General features: G+C 42.5%; 1 protein-coding gene across 2 annotated transcripts; it reads left to right on the top strand.

Annotated features, from left to right (window-relative positions):
- The first annotated feature begins 5 nt into the window (after positions 1 to 5).
- Positions 6 to 13,798, top strand: arel1 (apoptosis resistant E3 ubiquitin protein ligase 1). Of its 2 annotated transcripts, XM_070979023.1 has the most exons (22): positions 6 to 65; positions 966 to 1,199; positions 1,699 to 1,867; positions 3,059 to 3,279; positions 3,379 to 3,450; positions 3,762 to 3,988; positions 4,149 to 4,386; positions 4,494 to 4,663; positions 4,880 to 5,060; positions 5,172 to 5,416; positions 5,561 to 5,638; positions 5,724 to 5,865; positions 5,950 to 6,071; positions 6,210 to 6,285; positions 6,919 to 7,028; positions 7,122 to 7,301; positions 7,598 to 7,723; positions 8,289 to 8,418; positions 8,524 to 8,582; positions 8,667 to 8,756; positions 8,843 to 9,018; positions 11,489 to 13,798. In XM_070979023.1, the coding sequence occupies exons 2-22, from the start codon at positions 1,052 to 1,054 to the stop codon at positions 11,589 to 11,591; spliced, it is 3,063 nt and encodes a 1,020-aa protein (XP_070835124.1). In that variant the 5' UTR covers positions 6 to 65; positions 966 to 1,051; the 3' UTR covers positions 11,592 to 13,798. The 2 variants fall into 2 exon arrangements, with proteins under 2 accessions (XP_070835124.1, XP_070835125.1); XM_070979024.1 differs by lacking the exon at positions 6 to 65 and having other exon boundaries at positions 960 to 1,199.
- The last annotated feature ends 407 nt before the right edge of the window (positions 13,799 to 14,205 follow it).

Below are 14,205 nucleotides of genomic sequence, written 5' to 3'. Positions count from 1 at the left end.
TAATCAAAACTCGACGCCTGTTCTGCGCATTTTCCGGCTGCTAAGCTAATGCCTGACAGACGAAGGTAGATGCAGTGTTTAATAGCATAGATTAAGGACATTTTTGCATTTGCAGTTTTGCTTACGGTAGCTATGTTATTGTAGGCGCCGTCTTATGAACGTGTTGTGGTGTTCATCTTGATAACCGCCATGAGTTGGCGACCAGCTTTCTGAAATTACGCCGACATTGTTGGCTAACGTGGCTAGCTGTTAGCATTATGCTGCCGTTTGCTAGTCAACTGATGCTATTGTAGCGGTTTGTCAGCACGGTGCTAACAGTTGTTAGCCTACAGCTTTACCTTGCGCTCCTGGTGTCAATAGACCAGCGAGAATTGATGATGTTGCAGCTAGCCTGTTGTTCCTCTCCCGGTGTTTTCTGGTTTTTGAAACGTCGTTCTAACAGCTGTCCGGTAAACTTAACAAAAGCTGATTGTTTGGATATGTTATTTAGTTAGCTATGTAATTGTTTATGATAGTGGCAGCGGATGACATTTAGAAACGTTTTGACACCTGAGCTAGCACGTCAAGACGCTCATCATTATCAGTACCATCACCATCATCTGGACGATTGTTGTTGAATGGGATCTGGAGTGTAATTAGACTGTAATTGACCTGGCTTCTTTGATTTCGATAGTTAGTTCTGGCTTAACAGATGCTCTTGAGAGTTTATGGCTATTCTGTAGCCAAGTCCTTCATGCATATTTTAGTGCTGTGGATTACATGTAATGTTATTCTCCCATCAGAGAGCGCTTCTCCAAGGTGACACTTAAATATTTATGCTTTCTTGGCAGAGCAGGTTATAGTGAAGCTTACAGGTTTTGACTAATTTGACTAATGCTTCTCATTAGAATTATTTGACGAAAACTGAAACTCTTGTTCTGTATACTGGTTCAGCTGTTTTGAGCCTAAGCAGTTTTTTTCTTCAGTTGTAGGAGTTCAGACTAGCCCCCTGGTGAGTGGCAGTCGTCCTTTGAGCTCGGAGGGGACAGAGTGAAGGCTGAAAGATGGTCTGATGGACCGCCGCTTCTTCCTGACCTTCCTCTTTTGCTCAGTGTCGTGGATCTTCTTCTGGGAAGTTCGCTGGAAGAAAGGAAAAGAAAGTCAGATTGAGGAATGGCTCCAAGGACATAGCCTCTCTCAATACAGCTACTTATTTGAAGGTCAGTGGGTTACAGTCATCTTCACTGGAGTTTTAAATGACCATTGCATTGATGAAATCTGGTTGATGGTCTAATCCAGGATGGAGTAAGCAGAGATAGCTTCAGTGACCTGCACAATGACACCTCTGCAAGACAGGTTATTACTGCTTGAAACTTTCTGGCTATGATGGTTTCTCTAACCAAGATCTTATCCAGCACCTTTCAGAGCTTTTTGTAGAAATACCTGGGATTAGTGTCATGTTTAACTGGACTTGAACTCTCTTTAATACAAGTAGATTGCATTTCTTATTACTTTGACTCTGGTCATATTTTGGTTTTGAACACTGAATATTCAGGCTTATGAAATACATGTGGCATGCATGGACAATCAACACAGGCTTAAATACTCATTACAATAGACTTTAATGAGTATTTAAGCCTGTGCTGGGGCATTGCTGATGCTCATTTGTTGGCCGGTATGTGCTGGGGGATTTTCATGTGCTGTTCATGTGTCATCCAGATGTACAGACACTGGAGGAACTGAGTCTGAGTGTACTGAGTCGTCTGGAAGAGGTGGTGAAGGAACAGCGGCGCTGGAGGGAAATTGCAGAGGCCCACATCCAGCTGCTCCGAGACTTTGCCTTCCAGGAGTGGCTTTGCTCCCAGAACCTGGAGCATTACTATCATACGTAAGCATTGAAAGGTCCTAACTTTAACATTTACACCAATCTGGCACCAATCATGCGCAGCTTTCCTTTTTTTCTGGAAACAATTACTCATTGGCATGTCATAAATGCAGATTTTTCCTGGCATGCTTTTTTTTCTTTTTTTATATAATGTCTTCAGTTGGTTATGTGGTAATGGTCATCATCTATGCTGGTTCAGACAGGCTATATATATGTATGGCCACTTGAGGGCACCCTCGCCTTTCATGGTTAACTGAGTTTGCTGACACTGAGCTGTGGAGGCTGCAGTGTTTCAGAGGGTCACTGCAGTAAAAAGTATTCTTTAGAGACTGTCACTGTGAGACCCTGCAGCAATGCAGATGTTTATGCACTGTGTGTGTTGGGTGCGCTCCACAGAAAGAGCCGTGATGAGTAGTGTTTGATGTATCAATATGTTGCCCTTTTGCCCTGCTTCCCTTTAAGGAAAGCCAACTGTAATGTGTCTAAAAGTCAGCTGTTTGTCTCACATAATCATGTGATAGTTTGATATTTTTAAGGAAAACATTTATAATGGGCCACAGTGTCACATTTCTGAAGGTCATGACTGTCACACTATCACTGCCTGTGTTGCTATTTTGACTGACTGGATATTCAGCCTTTATTGTTCATTGTCCCCATTCAGTGACCAACTGTGTTGTAACAGAAGATGGTCTTTCATTTGTTGGCTAAAAATATTGCACTGTAAATGCTGAAGTTGCATAAGCCTCTCATTACTCGTCAAAGAACTGAGAAAGAAAGAAAAAAAGATATGATTATGTTTTTTTAAAAAAAAGCACAGTAATTGCAGCATACCAGTTAAATTCATATTTTGCGTCAGGTCGTTGAGCTTTGTTGGAAAAATTACTAAAGTTACTAAAGTATGATTACAGCACTTAAACATTAACTATACTGTCTGCCCTGGTGTCATAGTTAAAGAGTTAAGCTTGAGCTTAAGATGGAGGTTCCTCTTCATTCAGAGTTTCACAAAAAACAGTCCTTGTTTTGTCTGTGGGACAACCTTTTGTGCAATTTAGTCAGCAGTCTTGCTCAGTAGATGTGGAGCAACATTTAGCAGTCATGGTAGGGTTGTATTTCTAATGGCTGTATTTTGAAAGTAATTAAGCATTGCTGCCATTTATCGGCTTCACATGCTGTCACTTTTGTTTCCTGCTGCAGGCTGAAAACCTTGGGTTGTATGAATCTGGATGATCTGTCTCAGTTTGACAGTCAACTGCAGCTGTCTCTAGCTGCCTGGGGCTACTACTACGACGACTACATAAGGTTGTCTACAGGCATCAAGATCCTCCAGACATCCAGGGGGATTCGTGACCAGGACTACGAGATCCGGCTGGTGCACAGCCTTGCTGAGAGGCGTCTGAATGAGAAGTGGTCAATTGGTGAGATCCATCAACATTTAACCTGCAGGCTCAGAGCAGGAAACGTGTATTGTCTTCATTTTAATTATTCTTTGGTACATTGTCTACTTGTCTTTTCAGCGGGAGCTCTCATATTTGGCTGTACTGTGGCACTGTGCTTCTTGATAAGGGACCTCATGTTTTACGTGATTGGTGAGTCCTGTGTTGACTTTCTGATTCGGGTTGATATGGCTGGTTCCGGAAATGCTACGAAGTGAACCATTTTTATTCTTCCTGCAAGCATATGCTTTAATCTTGATGTGGTACTTCAGGATTTACAAATTGCTTCGACAGCCTAAGGTTTTGTTTTAAATGTTTGGTCCCATAAACCTTTGTTAAACATCAAACTTTGCTGGGTTTTAGTGGTGAATCAACTTCTTTCATAGCCAAATAAATACCTTTCATTTATTGCAAACACATGTTCCAAGAACCTGTCTCCTCTGCTTCTTCCCCTCTTGTTTCAGGTGGAATTACTGTTTCCATCATAGCGTTTGTCTTTACCATCAAGTTCCTCTGCGAGCTTGCAGCGAGGGTGGTCAGCTTCCTGCAGAATGAGGATCCAGGGCGACGCGGCGACCGCAGCATCTACGATTATGTCCGGGGCAACTACCTGGACCCACGTTCCTGCAAGGTGTCTTGGGACTGGAAGGAACCGCAGGAAGTGGGCCAAACTATGAGCTTCAGAGTTCAGGTGATAAGTGAACTCTTGCTGAATGGATTTTCTTCTAAGTGGCTCATGCTTTCGGCAGTGTCAATATGTGGTTTGCAAAGCGGGAAAAAATCCGTTCAGAAATCTAAAATTGACTTTTTCTGTTTTAACTTGTGCTCCGTGTGTGCCTGTGTCTTCTCAGCTGTTCTATAAGAATGGCCAGCCTTTCCCGGCTCATCGGCCTGTGGGACTGAGGGTCAACATCACCCACATTGAGTTGGCTCTGGACATTCCTGTTACACAGGAGGTTCTACAAGAACCAGAGTCAAATGTAGTCAAAGTGGCCTTCACGGTGCGCAAGGCCGGACGCTATGAGGTTGCTGTGAAGCTGGGTGGCCTCAATGTGGCCTACAGCCCTTATTACAAGATATTCCAGCCAGGTATTAATACTGTTTTAGATCTATCTCACATGTTGCTGTATGTAATTATTGATTTGACACTTTTGAATCACTGATTGAGTGTTTTTCTGTTCTTTCCTTCACTTCAGGTACAGTTGTCCCATCCAAAACCAAGATAGCCTACCATTTCTCCACACTGGTGCTAACAAATGGCCAGCAGCACACTTTGCAGATTGAGCCCAGGGACGAGTATGGAAACCCCACCAGTAACTCCACATCTCTGACAGATGAAGCCAACTACAGCGTCCATGTGCACTCTGTAAGGCAACAAACCTCTCCTCTATTATACATTATACTGTAATTTGAAGATTTATTTCTTGATTGCCATTCTAAAAATGAAAGCCAGCGTTCCCCCCCCCCCCCTTCTGTTGCCAATTGCACAGTCACTATCTTCACAGTACAGCAGAACAAGTTCTTACCGGTCATTTCCAAAAGTCTGAGCTGGGAGTCATTTTAGTTTTCCTGTGTCTTCCAGCTGGGCACAGTGGATGATGACAGTCTGGAAGAGTACTACAGCAAGTCAGTTTCACTCAACAAGCAGCAGTGCCAGGTTCTGCTGAGACTGACCCTGAGGAGGACGGGCTGTTTCAGGGCCCGCATCTCCTACAAGGCCCAGCCGCTCAGCAACGGGGAGTTTGACATTATTGTTCTCAGTGGTGAGCATCCTTTCCAAGCCGAAATGAAATGCACTATTGTGATAGGATTTGGGCCCATAAATGCAGTGTGTTTGATCCAAGTCTGATCCGTATTCTCATTGCATATTTCAGAGAATGAGAAGGCCTGTGTGGAGAAGAACGTGTCCACTCCAGGCATCAGTATCTACTTTGAGGCATACCTTTACAGCAGTGGGAACTACAGCAGTTCCTCGTGGCAGTTACCAGCCTCCTCTTTGCTAGCTCCCCATAGGAGGCCCTCCATGGGAGAAGAGGAGGATGAGCATGACTCTCCTGTGGAGGGACAACCTGAGAAGGTCAAGAAACCAAAAAAGGTCTACTGTTACATATCGCCAAAGGTAAGATCTGGCATGTAAGGGTCAGGTTTAATAAGTATGATTTTTCTTTTGGGTTTGTGAACATGAAAAAGTATGTTTTGTATTTGAGAGGGCAGAACTCAACACGTGCTAATGGAACATGACTTGGACTTTTATGTCAAACAGCAACTATCCGTGAAGGAATTCTACCTGAAAATTATTCCGTGGCGCCTTTTCACCTTTCGAGTATGTCCAGGAACGAAGGTAAGCAGAGCTCATGTCAGAAAAGCCTGGAGAACGGCTCACTTTCATTTGGTTTGACGCTCATTGTAATCTGTTCTCTCTTCAGTTTACCTATTATGGTCCTGACCCGGTACACAAGTACCTCACTCTAGTGGTGGATGATGGGATACAGCCTCCTGTTGAGCTCAGCTGCAAAGACAGGAACATCATGGCAGCCACTTTCATTCGCTTCCTGCACAAGAACATTGGTTTGTCTCATTCTGATGAGATCACTGTTGTAAATACTGTCTTTTGTGGGGTCTGTAGCACTAATTTGATGATATTGTCCACAGGTGGCTCTGAAACCTTCCAAGACAAAGTGAACTTCTTTCAACGTGAACTCAGGCACATCCACTCCAAGAGACCTCGCACCAAGACCTGCCTAAAAATCACTCGACACTCCATTCTAGATTCAGTGAGTGCTGCCTTACTGTGTCATGAAGCTGTTTCATAAGCTGTGCATCATGAAAGTAGGCATGTAATCACAACAGTCATGTGGCCCCAGTGATAATTTTAACTCTCTCATTTGTCTGTCCCACTTGCTGTTGCTTAGTCCCTGAAGGCTACAAGGAACTTCTCTGTGTCAGACTGGAGTAAGAACTTTGAGGTCGTGTTTCAGGATGAGGAAGGTAAACAAAACATCTGAATATAACCGAGTGAGATCCAAGATACTGTGCTGTGTCTTAGGTTTAAAGGGAAACTTCAATATTAATCATCCTGAACCCTTATTTTTCCATTTTTGTGTCTTAGTGACTAATGGGGACAACAATTTTTGAAATCAGTCCAGTAGATATCTTTGATATGTAAGGTAAAATCGCTGCTTCTTTCAATGGAGTCTGGTGGCTTTGAGGAGAGTAACATAACTGGTTAAACAAAAAGGATTTTCCACTTGAACAAAAAGGTCTCCATAGGGGCCATGTCCATAATGTTGCCAGACACTTTGAATAACAATCTGAGCCTGTCAGTGGTGAAAACAAGTGCTTTTACTGGATGAACTGTGACTGTGCGATTGCCCCGAAGGACAGAATTGCAGCCCGTTCCGTTTCGCTCTCACTCAGCACTGGAGCGATTTCAAAAATGTTTGTCCCCATTAGGTACTTAATCACAAAAACATGGGAAAGTAGGCTCCAGGTTGAAAAATAACAAAGTTTGTCTTAAAAATTTGACAAGTTCTTGCTGTTGCAGCAAGCACTTAAAAACAAAAAGATCTGAAATGACATCCTAATGAAAGGTGACCACTAAAACATTAAGTTTCTGTACAGCTCTGGACTGGGGAGGGCCTCGCAGGGAGTGGTTTGAGCTGATTTGTAAGACCCTCTTTGACACCTCCAATCATCTGTTCACCCGCTTCAGCGACAACAACCAGGGCCTTGTAAGTTAGGTTGTTTTTGCACTTAAACCACAATTCAGAATCACTTTGAGGTGCTGTTTGAAAAATAAGAGCATGCTCATCTTCATTTTCCAGGTGCACCCAAACGCTGACCGGCCAGCCCACCTGCGTCTAAAGATGTATGAGTTTGCAGGTCGCATCGTAGGGAAGTGCCTCTATGAGTCAGCTCTGGGTGGGGCCTACAAACAGCTGGTGCGAGCTCGCTTTACACGGTCCTTCCTGGCTCAGATCATTGGCCTCAGGATGAACTACAAGGTATGGAACATAGCACAGGTCATTTTTGGTTGTTTACCTCGTGCTGTCGGCTGGTCTGTCTCATCACTTTAACATTCCTCACAAAGCCAAGAAGCCTGATGTGTTTCTTGGCATTATTTGTTTCATGGCGAACAAGCCAGCATGTTTTGCTGTTTATCCAACTTCCCAAGATTCCAAAGCTGAGAACTGAAGCTGGACCAATCATCTTTTTATCCCGCCACCGAGAAGATGAAGCGCTGTGTTTATTTAAAAAAACGTCATTTTCTTTGTGTTTTCTTTTTGTTTGCGACGCACAGTACTTTGAGACAGACGACCAGGAGTTCTACAAAACTAAAGTCTGCTTCATCCTAAACAATGACGTGAGCGAAATGGACCTGGTGTTTGCTGAGGAGAAGTACAGCAAGTCAGGACAGCTGGAGAAGGTGAGGCAACGCTTTGGAAGGGAACATCCGCTTTTATCCCTGATGTAATTTCACAGGAGATAGGAGCAATAAACCAAACAAAAGAAACCATATTGATTGTTTGGCAAGTGTCTAGTTTTTCTTTAAGTGGGGGGAGTGGTGCGTTTACATAAAGGTGGAGTAGAGTAGAGTTTGGCACCCTCGGCCATTTTTAAACTTTGCTGCTGGCAGCGTAGCTCCCTGTATTGAAACAAAGTTTAACCTACTTGTTTTTAATGAGAAACATTTTGCTCAAAGCTGATCTTTTATTTTTTAGTCTTAGATTAATTGCCCAAACATTTATACAAATTCTGACAAGTGTGTGACAGCCAAACACACCCGCACGTTAGACCTGCATAAATAGATTTGACAGACCAAGAAGTTTCTGAACTCTTCTTGAACTCATGTTCTGATTCTCTGCCATCTCGCCTCTCCTGGCCTTTGTGACCCACAAAATAATAGAATTTAAAGCTCTTTCATGTCTTATGTTGTTTTCCTGTTTTCCATATTTTGTCTGACATTTATATCCGGCCATGTTCTCTTGCAGGTGGTGGAGCTGATATCAGGGGGCGCTCAGATCGCTGTTACCAATGAAAACAAGATGCATTATCTAAACCTGCTGGCTCAGTACAGACTGGCCAGCCAGGTGAGAGATGAGGTGGAACACTTTCTGAAAGGTAAGGAAACTAGCACAGCTGCACTCTGACATTTTTTTGCTAATCTCCCTCATTTGAGATCTCCGGTAATGCACATAATTAGCTCAATTTCCTGATTAATTGCAGGTTTGAACGAACTGGTTCCAGAAAACCTGCTAGCTATATTTGATGAGAATGAGTTGGAGGTATGTGTGATGTTTATAATAAAATCCTGTTGATCTTTCAAAGGCCACTGGGTAATTCCAAGTTTTGCTGTTTCATCTCCTCAGCTGTTGATGTGCGGCACAGGTGATATAAATGTGCAGGACTTCAAGGCCCACGCTGTGATTGTCGGGGGATCGTGGCACTTCAGAGAGAAAGTAGGCCACGGAAAGTCTCTGTTTCTGTGTTCTTTCAGCAGCAGGCCAGCGATGAAAATGTCTGAGTGTGTTGATTTTGTGCACAGGTGATGAAGTGGTTCTGGGCCGTCGTGTCCAGCTTCACCCAGGAAGAGTTGGCTCGTCTGCTGCAGTTCACCACCGGCTCCTCTCAGCTTCCCCCTGGGGGATTCAACACCCTTTGCCCCTCCTTCCAGATCATCGCCGCTCCCACGCACAGCACCTTGCCCACTGCGCACACGTGGTGAGTAGAAAAACACACACACTGAAAGGATGAGATGTGAGGTTTTTGGGGGGCACGTCAGTCGGTTCTACATGAGCAGACTGAAATATCTCAACAACTATTCGATGGATTGTCTGTTGTTCATGGTCCTCAGAGGATGACTTACTGATTTTGGTGATATCTGACTTTTCATGTAGTCCCACCATGGTCTGGCATACAAACTTTGCACAGACATTCAAGGTTCTCAGATGATGTGTCCTAATCCCTAATCCTATCCCTTTTATTTAGTGCCATCATAGATATAAATTTTATTTGTCTTGGTTGGATGGAGACCGTCATGCTCTCCCTTGATTCCTGTCATCTCTACTCTATCTCTGTTTACTAGAGGCATAAAATGGCCTAAAAAATAATTTTAAAAATTGCGACATTGACATCACCCTCAGATGTACTTTGTGTTTAGTTCAGTTAACAAATTTTAGCATGCTAATACACTTAACAGGGTCATTATGCCTGATGAACATAAGCATGTTAACATTGTGATTGTAGACGTGTTAGCCGATGTTAGCATTGAGTCCAAAGCATCATTGTGCAGAGGTACAACCTCACAAAGCTGCCAGCATGGCTGTTCCTCTTCTTCTCTCTTCTTAAAAGATTTATTTCCCAAAACAGCTAGACACTGCAGTTTGCAAAACTTACCCCAAAAGGAGCAAATAGTATGCTTCTTCTCCATCTATTTTCAGTGGTGGGTTAATACATATGTGCTGCTGTAGTGTGTATTTTCAGCAGCAGGATGGTGTGTCTGGTAAATCTGTCACCCAGCACAACAGTGTGGTTCATTGTTTTAACGGTCAACGGTGGACAACGGTGGAGCTCTATGGCACAGACAGACCCAGACCGGCCAGCGGGAGCACCGGGAGAATTCCCAGTGGCCTGGCGAGCTGATTGGCCTGGAGTGTCTGGCCAGTGTTAAAAGTGCTCAGTGAAACGGTTAAAGGAAAGAGGAAACAGGGCAGCCACAGAGCTGTACTGTAGGCCGTCAGTTTCACCCTGATGGTTTGAGCTGTCTGTCGTCACACACGTTTGGTCACACGCATGGAGCGCGCATGGCCGCATGAAGTACATTACAAGGAGAATAACCAGAGAGGAAAGTGCTGCTGGATGCTGTAAAATGACTGATATCTTCACAAGCAAGGCACATGGTTTAGAAGACAAAAAAAACATACCAGCAGGGTGAAAGCACGGCATGTCACAGCCACCTCTCCTGAGCTCATTCTGTGCAGTGGTGGAAAAAGTATTCAGATCCTTTACTGAAGAGAATGTACTCATACCACACCATGAAAATACTTCACTAAGTAAGTCAGTAAAAGTCCTGCATTACTAAGTAAAAATATGTATTACAAGCAAAATGTAGTTAAAGTATCAAAATGTACTCATTGTGCAGTAACATAGTCCCTGTCAGTGTTTTACTGTTATATATATATATGATGTTTTGCTTTGATATTACTCCTGCGTTTACGTGTTTTTTGCATTTTATTGCTGTAGATGTTTAAGGTTGAGATCATTTCAGCAACTTATATACTGATGAGTAGTTTAATCTATAGCAGTGATCATCATATTCTATATGATCGTCATATGTTTGCAGTGTGGAGTCAACTTTTCTTAGCCCTGTTTTCATCTTAATAACACATTTTTCAGGTAGTCCTCAAGCTACTCTAGTAAAGTATACCTGGTATTTGTGCTTAAGTACAGTACTTGAATAAATGCATTATGTTGCATTCCACCACTGAGAAATTCAGTCTTTTCTAAAAAAAATGTAATCTTTCTATGTCGGAAAGCAGGAGATGTATGTGCATGGAAATAATCAGGAAAATATAGACCTGTATACTCTCTTCTGTCAGGTGCAAGTATCTTCAGTGACTCAGAGCTCCCAGAGCTTCATGATGATAAACATAAGTCCAGTCGGAGCTCTGAGGACATGCCAGGTGCAAAACAAAGTACACAAATATGATATAGATGAATATTTATTCCCATTGCCTAAATTATGCAATGGACTAACTGTTGGAACTGAAGACACTTGGCTGCTTTTTAGCTATTTTAGAATTAGTTTTTCGACCAAAAGAAAAACATATGTCACTGGTATAAACAGTAAACAGAAAAAATATTTGAACAGAATGCTTACAGTATACGTGGTCTGCCATGAGCGGAGGGAATGTGGAGATTGGCCTGGACCAGGTCGTTATCCCAGCCCGCCCCTGGTCACAGAGGTACAAGATGCATCAGGCCAGGAAATACTTACGATAAAGCCATTGTTGGTTTTGGCCTTTTCATCGGATTTGTCAACAATAACAGAAATATAGAATATCACCCCACTTTTAATGTTTAGATCTGCGAATGTTTTGATCGCACGTTACGTCGCGGAGAAATGTTATGTAAATGTTTTATCAGGATCTAAACATTAGCTCACTCCTCCGTGGTCTGCTTTTCTGTCTAGTTTTAACCAGCTGTGCCTCCCTACCTACGACTCCTACGAGGAACTGCACAAGATGTTGAAGCTGGCCATCAGCGAGGGCAGCGAGGGCTTCGGCATGCTCTGACTCTGCCGTCGCTGGCACCGTGGTTCCGCTTGTCCAAGAGGGGACCAGCACTGCCTGCTCCGGTGCACCGGTTCCCTGCATTCATCTGCATTTAACAGAGGGCCAGACTCCCATAAATACTCTCTCCGGATCAGATGGTGTTACAGGAAGTCCCAGAAGGCTGACCTGAAATCGGGACTCAATCAAATGAACTGTCGTGCTTCTGTATGTATATAAAATATCTCACTTTTGTTAAAAAAAAGAAAAAAAGAAAAAAAAGGAAACCACGAACTGCTGAAAAGGTGAGGTTTGGGCTAGTTTTATTTCTTAATGCTGAAGTATTGCTTAGTTTTATATGTCTGGAAGACATGACGCTAGAGCAACGGCCTTGAGTATTACCGTATAACTGCTTTTTCCTTTTTTTTTGTTGCATTATGCATTTTGCAAACTGAGGAACACTTAAGTGCAACAGCAGCCTACATGTGATGTGGGTGACACGTGCATCGACAGCACTTTGGCCTTAATCGATCAGGGACTGATGTGTGTATGTAAATATATAATATCTCTCTTTTATTTGAATATTTGTACATAGTTGTGTGTATACATAGGTTTTCATCTGGTTACCTTTTTGATTTGACCTTTGAGGAGAAGGGATTTCTTTACTGTTGCACGTTTGATGGGTTGAGAGTTTATATAATTTCTATAAGCTTTTTTTTTCTGTCAGAAATGAATGGGTTTTAAAAGAAGCCAAGTAATTTCTATTGTTTATACATGTTTTTAACTTATTGCGTCTTGAAACCGATATTTGTGTTGACCCCTACTGTTTAAATTATGTTCGTCCGGAGCGGGAAAATGTTTCTGTTTTGTTTTATAACCTGCCTTATTCATCATACCCTTTGCCTCTGATTGTATCCAGAGATGTGCATAGGTGAGAGAATCGTAGCTGACAGGTAATAGATGCGTCGTGACATTTGTCCTTGTACATGCAGGGGTCACTGTGGATGCGAGAGCCCTTATATAACAAACATTTTGTTGTATATGCTGTATGATTTTTCCTTTTTCAGTCACAGCCTTTTATGGGTTTACCTCAGAATCTCCTATGCCACCTTTGCATCCTCTGGCACATGTTCAAGCACACGTATAGCAAAGCATACACATATAGTTTGTTGATAGTTACCTCCTTCCAGTCCTCACTCTGCAACCATTAGCCATATTGTCTCATATTCTCAGTAATATAAAGCATTCGATCAGTTGCAATTGTGCCCTTTATGTTAATGTAAACTAAGCATATTTAATGCTGTTAATATTGACAATATCCTGAGCCAACAGAGTTGTTTTCTCCTCTTGATAACTGTGTAGCAATCCCTTTGCTGTTCCAGAGTTTACATGTTCATTAGCCATTTTGTAATAGTGTGTGCTGCCAGTTGGAGTGTTTGTAGATCGTTTAGGGAAATTCATGTTTAGGTTCAGAAGCAAGAAGAAAACATTCATGGATGATTCTTGTCAGTGGGGTTTTGATTGGGACACGTTCATGTTCGCCCACAGAGCACTCTGGATGCAGTTTCACTCTTCACGTTTTTCTCTGGAAGGCTTGACTGAAGAGCCACAAAGAGATTTAAGTTTCGAGGCAGAGATGTGTCATTTTGGCTGCAGGTTGGGATTAGCTGCATTGATTCACCCAAGACAATACAGCGCCCACTTGGGATCTGATGAGTATTAGCTTGTGCTTTAACTGGCTTTATACAGTGTCAAGAGGTTTATAAGAGGGTTTATGGATTTGTGTTTGTTTGGGAAGTGCAATGTTGACCTAATGTGCTGACGAGAGCAGTGAAAACGGTTCGTTAAGGGTGTGTTTTCAGCACCAATACCAATGGCTGATGTATTTATCTGAAGTAAAGGTAGTCTAAGCATTATGCGTGTTAGTTGTCCTGTTATATATAGATATGTCCATTACAAACAAATATGAAGGAGGTTTGTCTAGTTTTATGTTCTTGTTTAATGTTTTGCTTTCATGAGCATCGACTATGTTTTATGTTTGGTTGTTTCTGGATAAAATGACCTGAGTGTGACTTTTAGCAGTGTAGATATTGTGAAATATTCGCCTATGACTTTGAAGCTGGGGTACTTTTTTCTTTTCTTTTTTTAATGGCAAGTCTTTGCTGATGAATGTTTGAGATTCTCTGCACTGCAGGCCCTTTGTTTATGGGAATAAATAATGATGGACTGAACTCTGACCAGTTTATCTCATTTTTTGTGCATCTTCCCATATTTTATGAGACCGTATGAACACATAAAAATGCGTCAGCTAAACTGTCATCTGTATAAATTCCACTTCATTTCTTGGCCAGCAGAGTGCATGTTTTAGACACAAGAGGGCAGTGGCTCTATATGTGACATGAACAGAGGACACATGCTTTCCCTGCTGTCGTCCCTCGGGATATCTTAGCGACAGTAAATCACGAGGAGCTTTCCTGTCTTCATCTCACCCTCCACACTTCAACACAGAGAGCAAAAAATGAATCTTTTGCTCCTTTTCAGACATTTCTCATTTCCCTCACACACTTACAATGCATACCTCAGGAAGACATGAAAATAAATAAAGTTCATTCAAACCTGCTGGTTTCACATAAGCTGA

The sequence above is a fragment of the Chaetodon trifascialis genome, chromosome 14 (genome assembly GCF_039877785.1).
Source record: "Chaetodon trifascialis isolate fChaTrf1 chromosome 14, fChaTrf1.hap1, whole genome shotgun sequence".
Classification (NCBI taxonomy): Eukaryota; Metazoa; Chordata; class Actinopteri; order Chaetodontiformes; family Chaetodontidae; genus Chaetodon; species Chaetodon trifascialis.
This window is presented reverse-complemented; position numbering and strand designations above follow the sequence as displayed.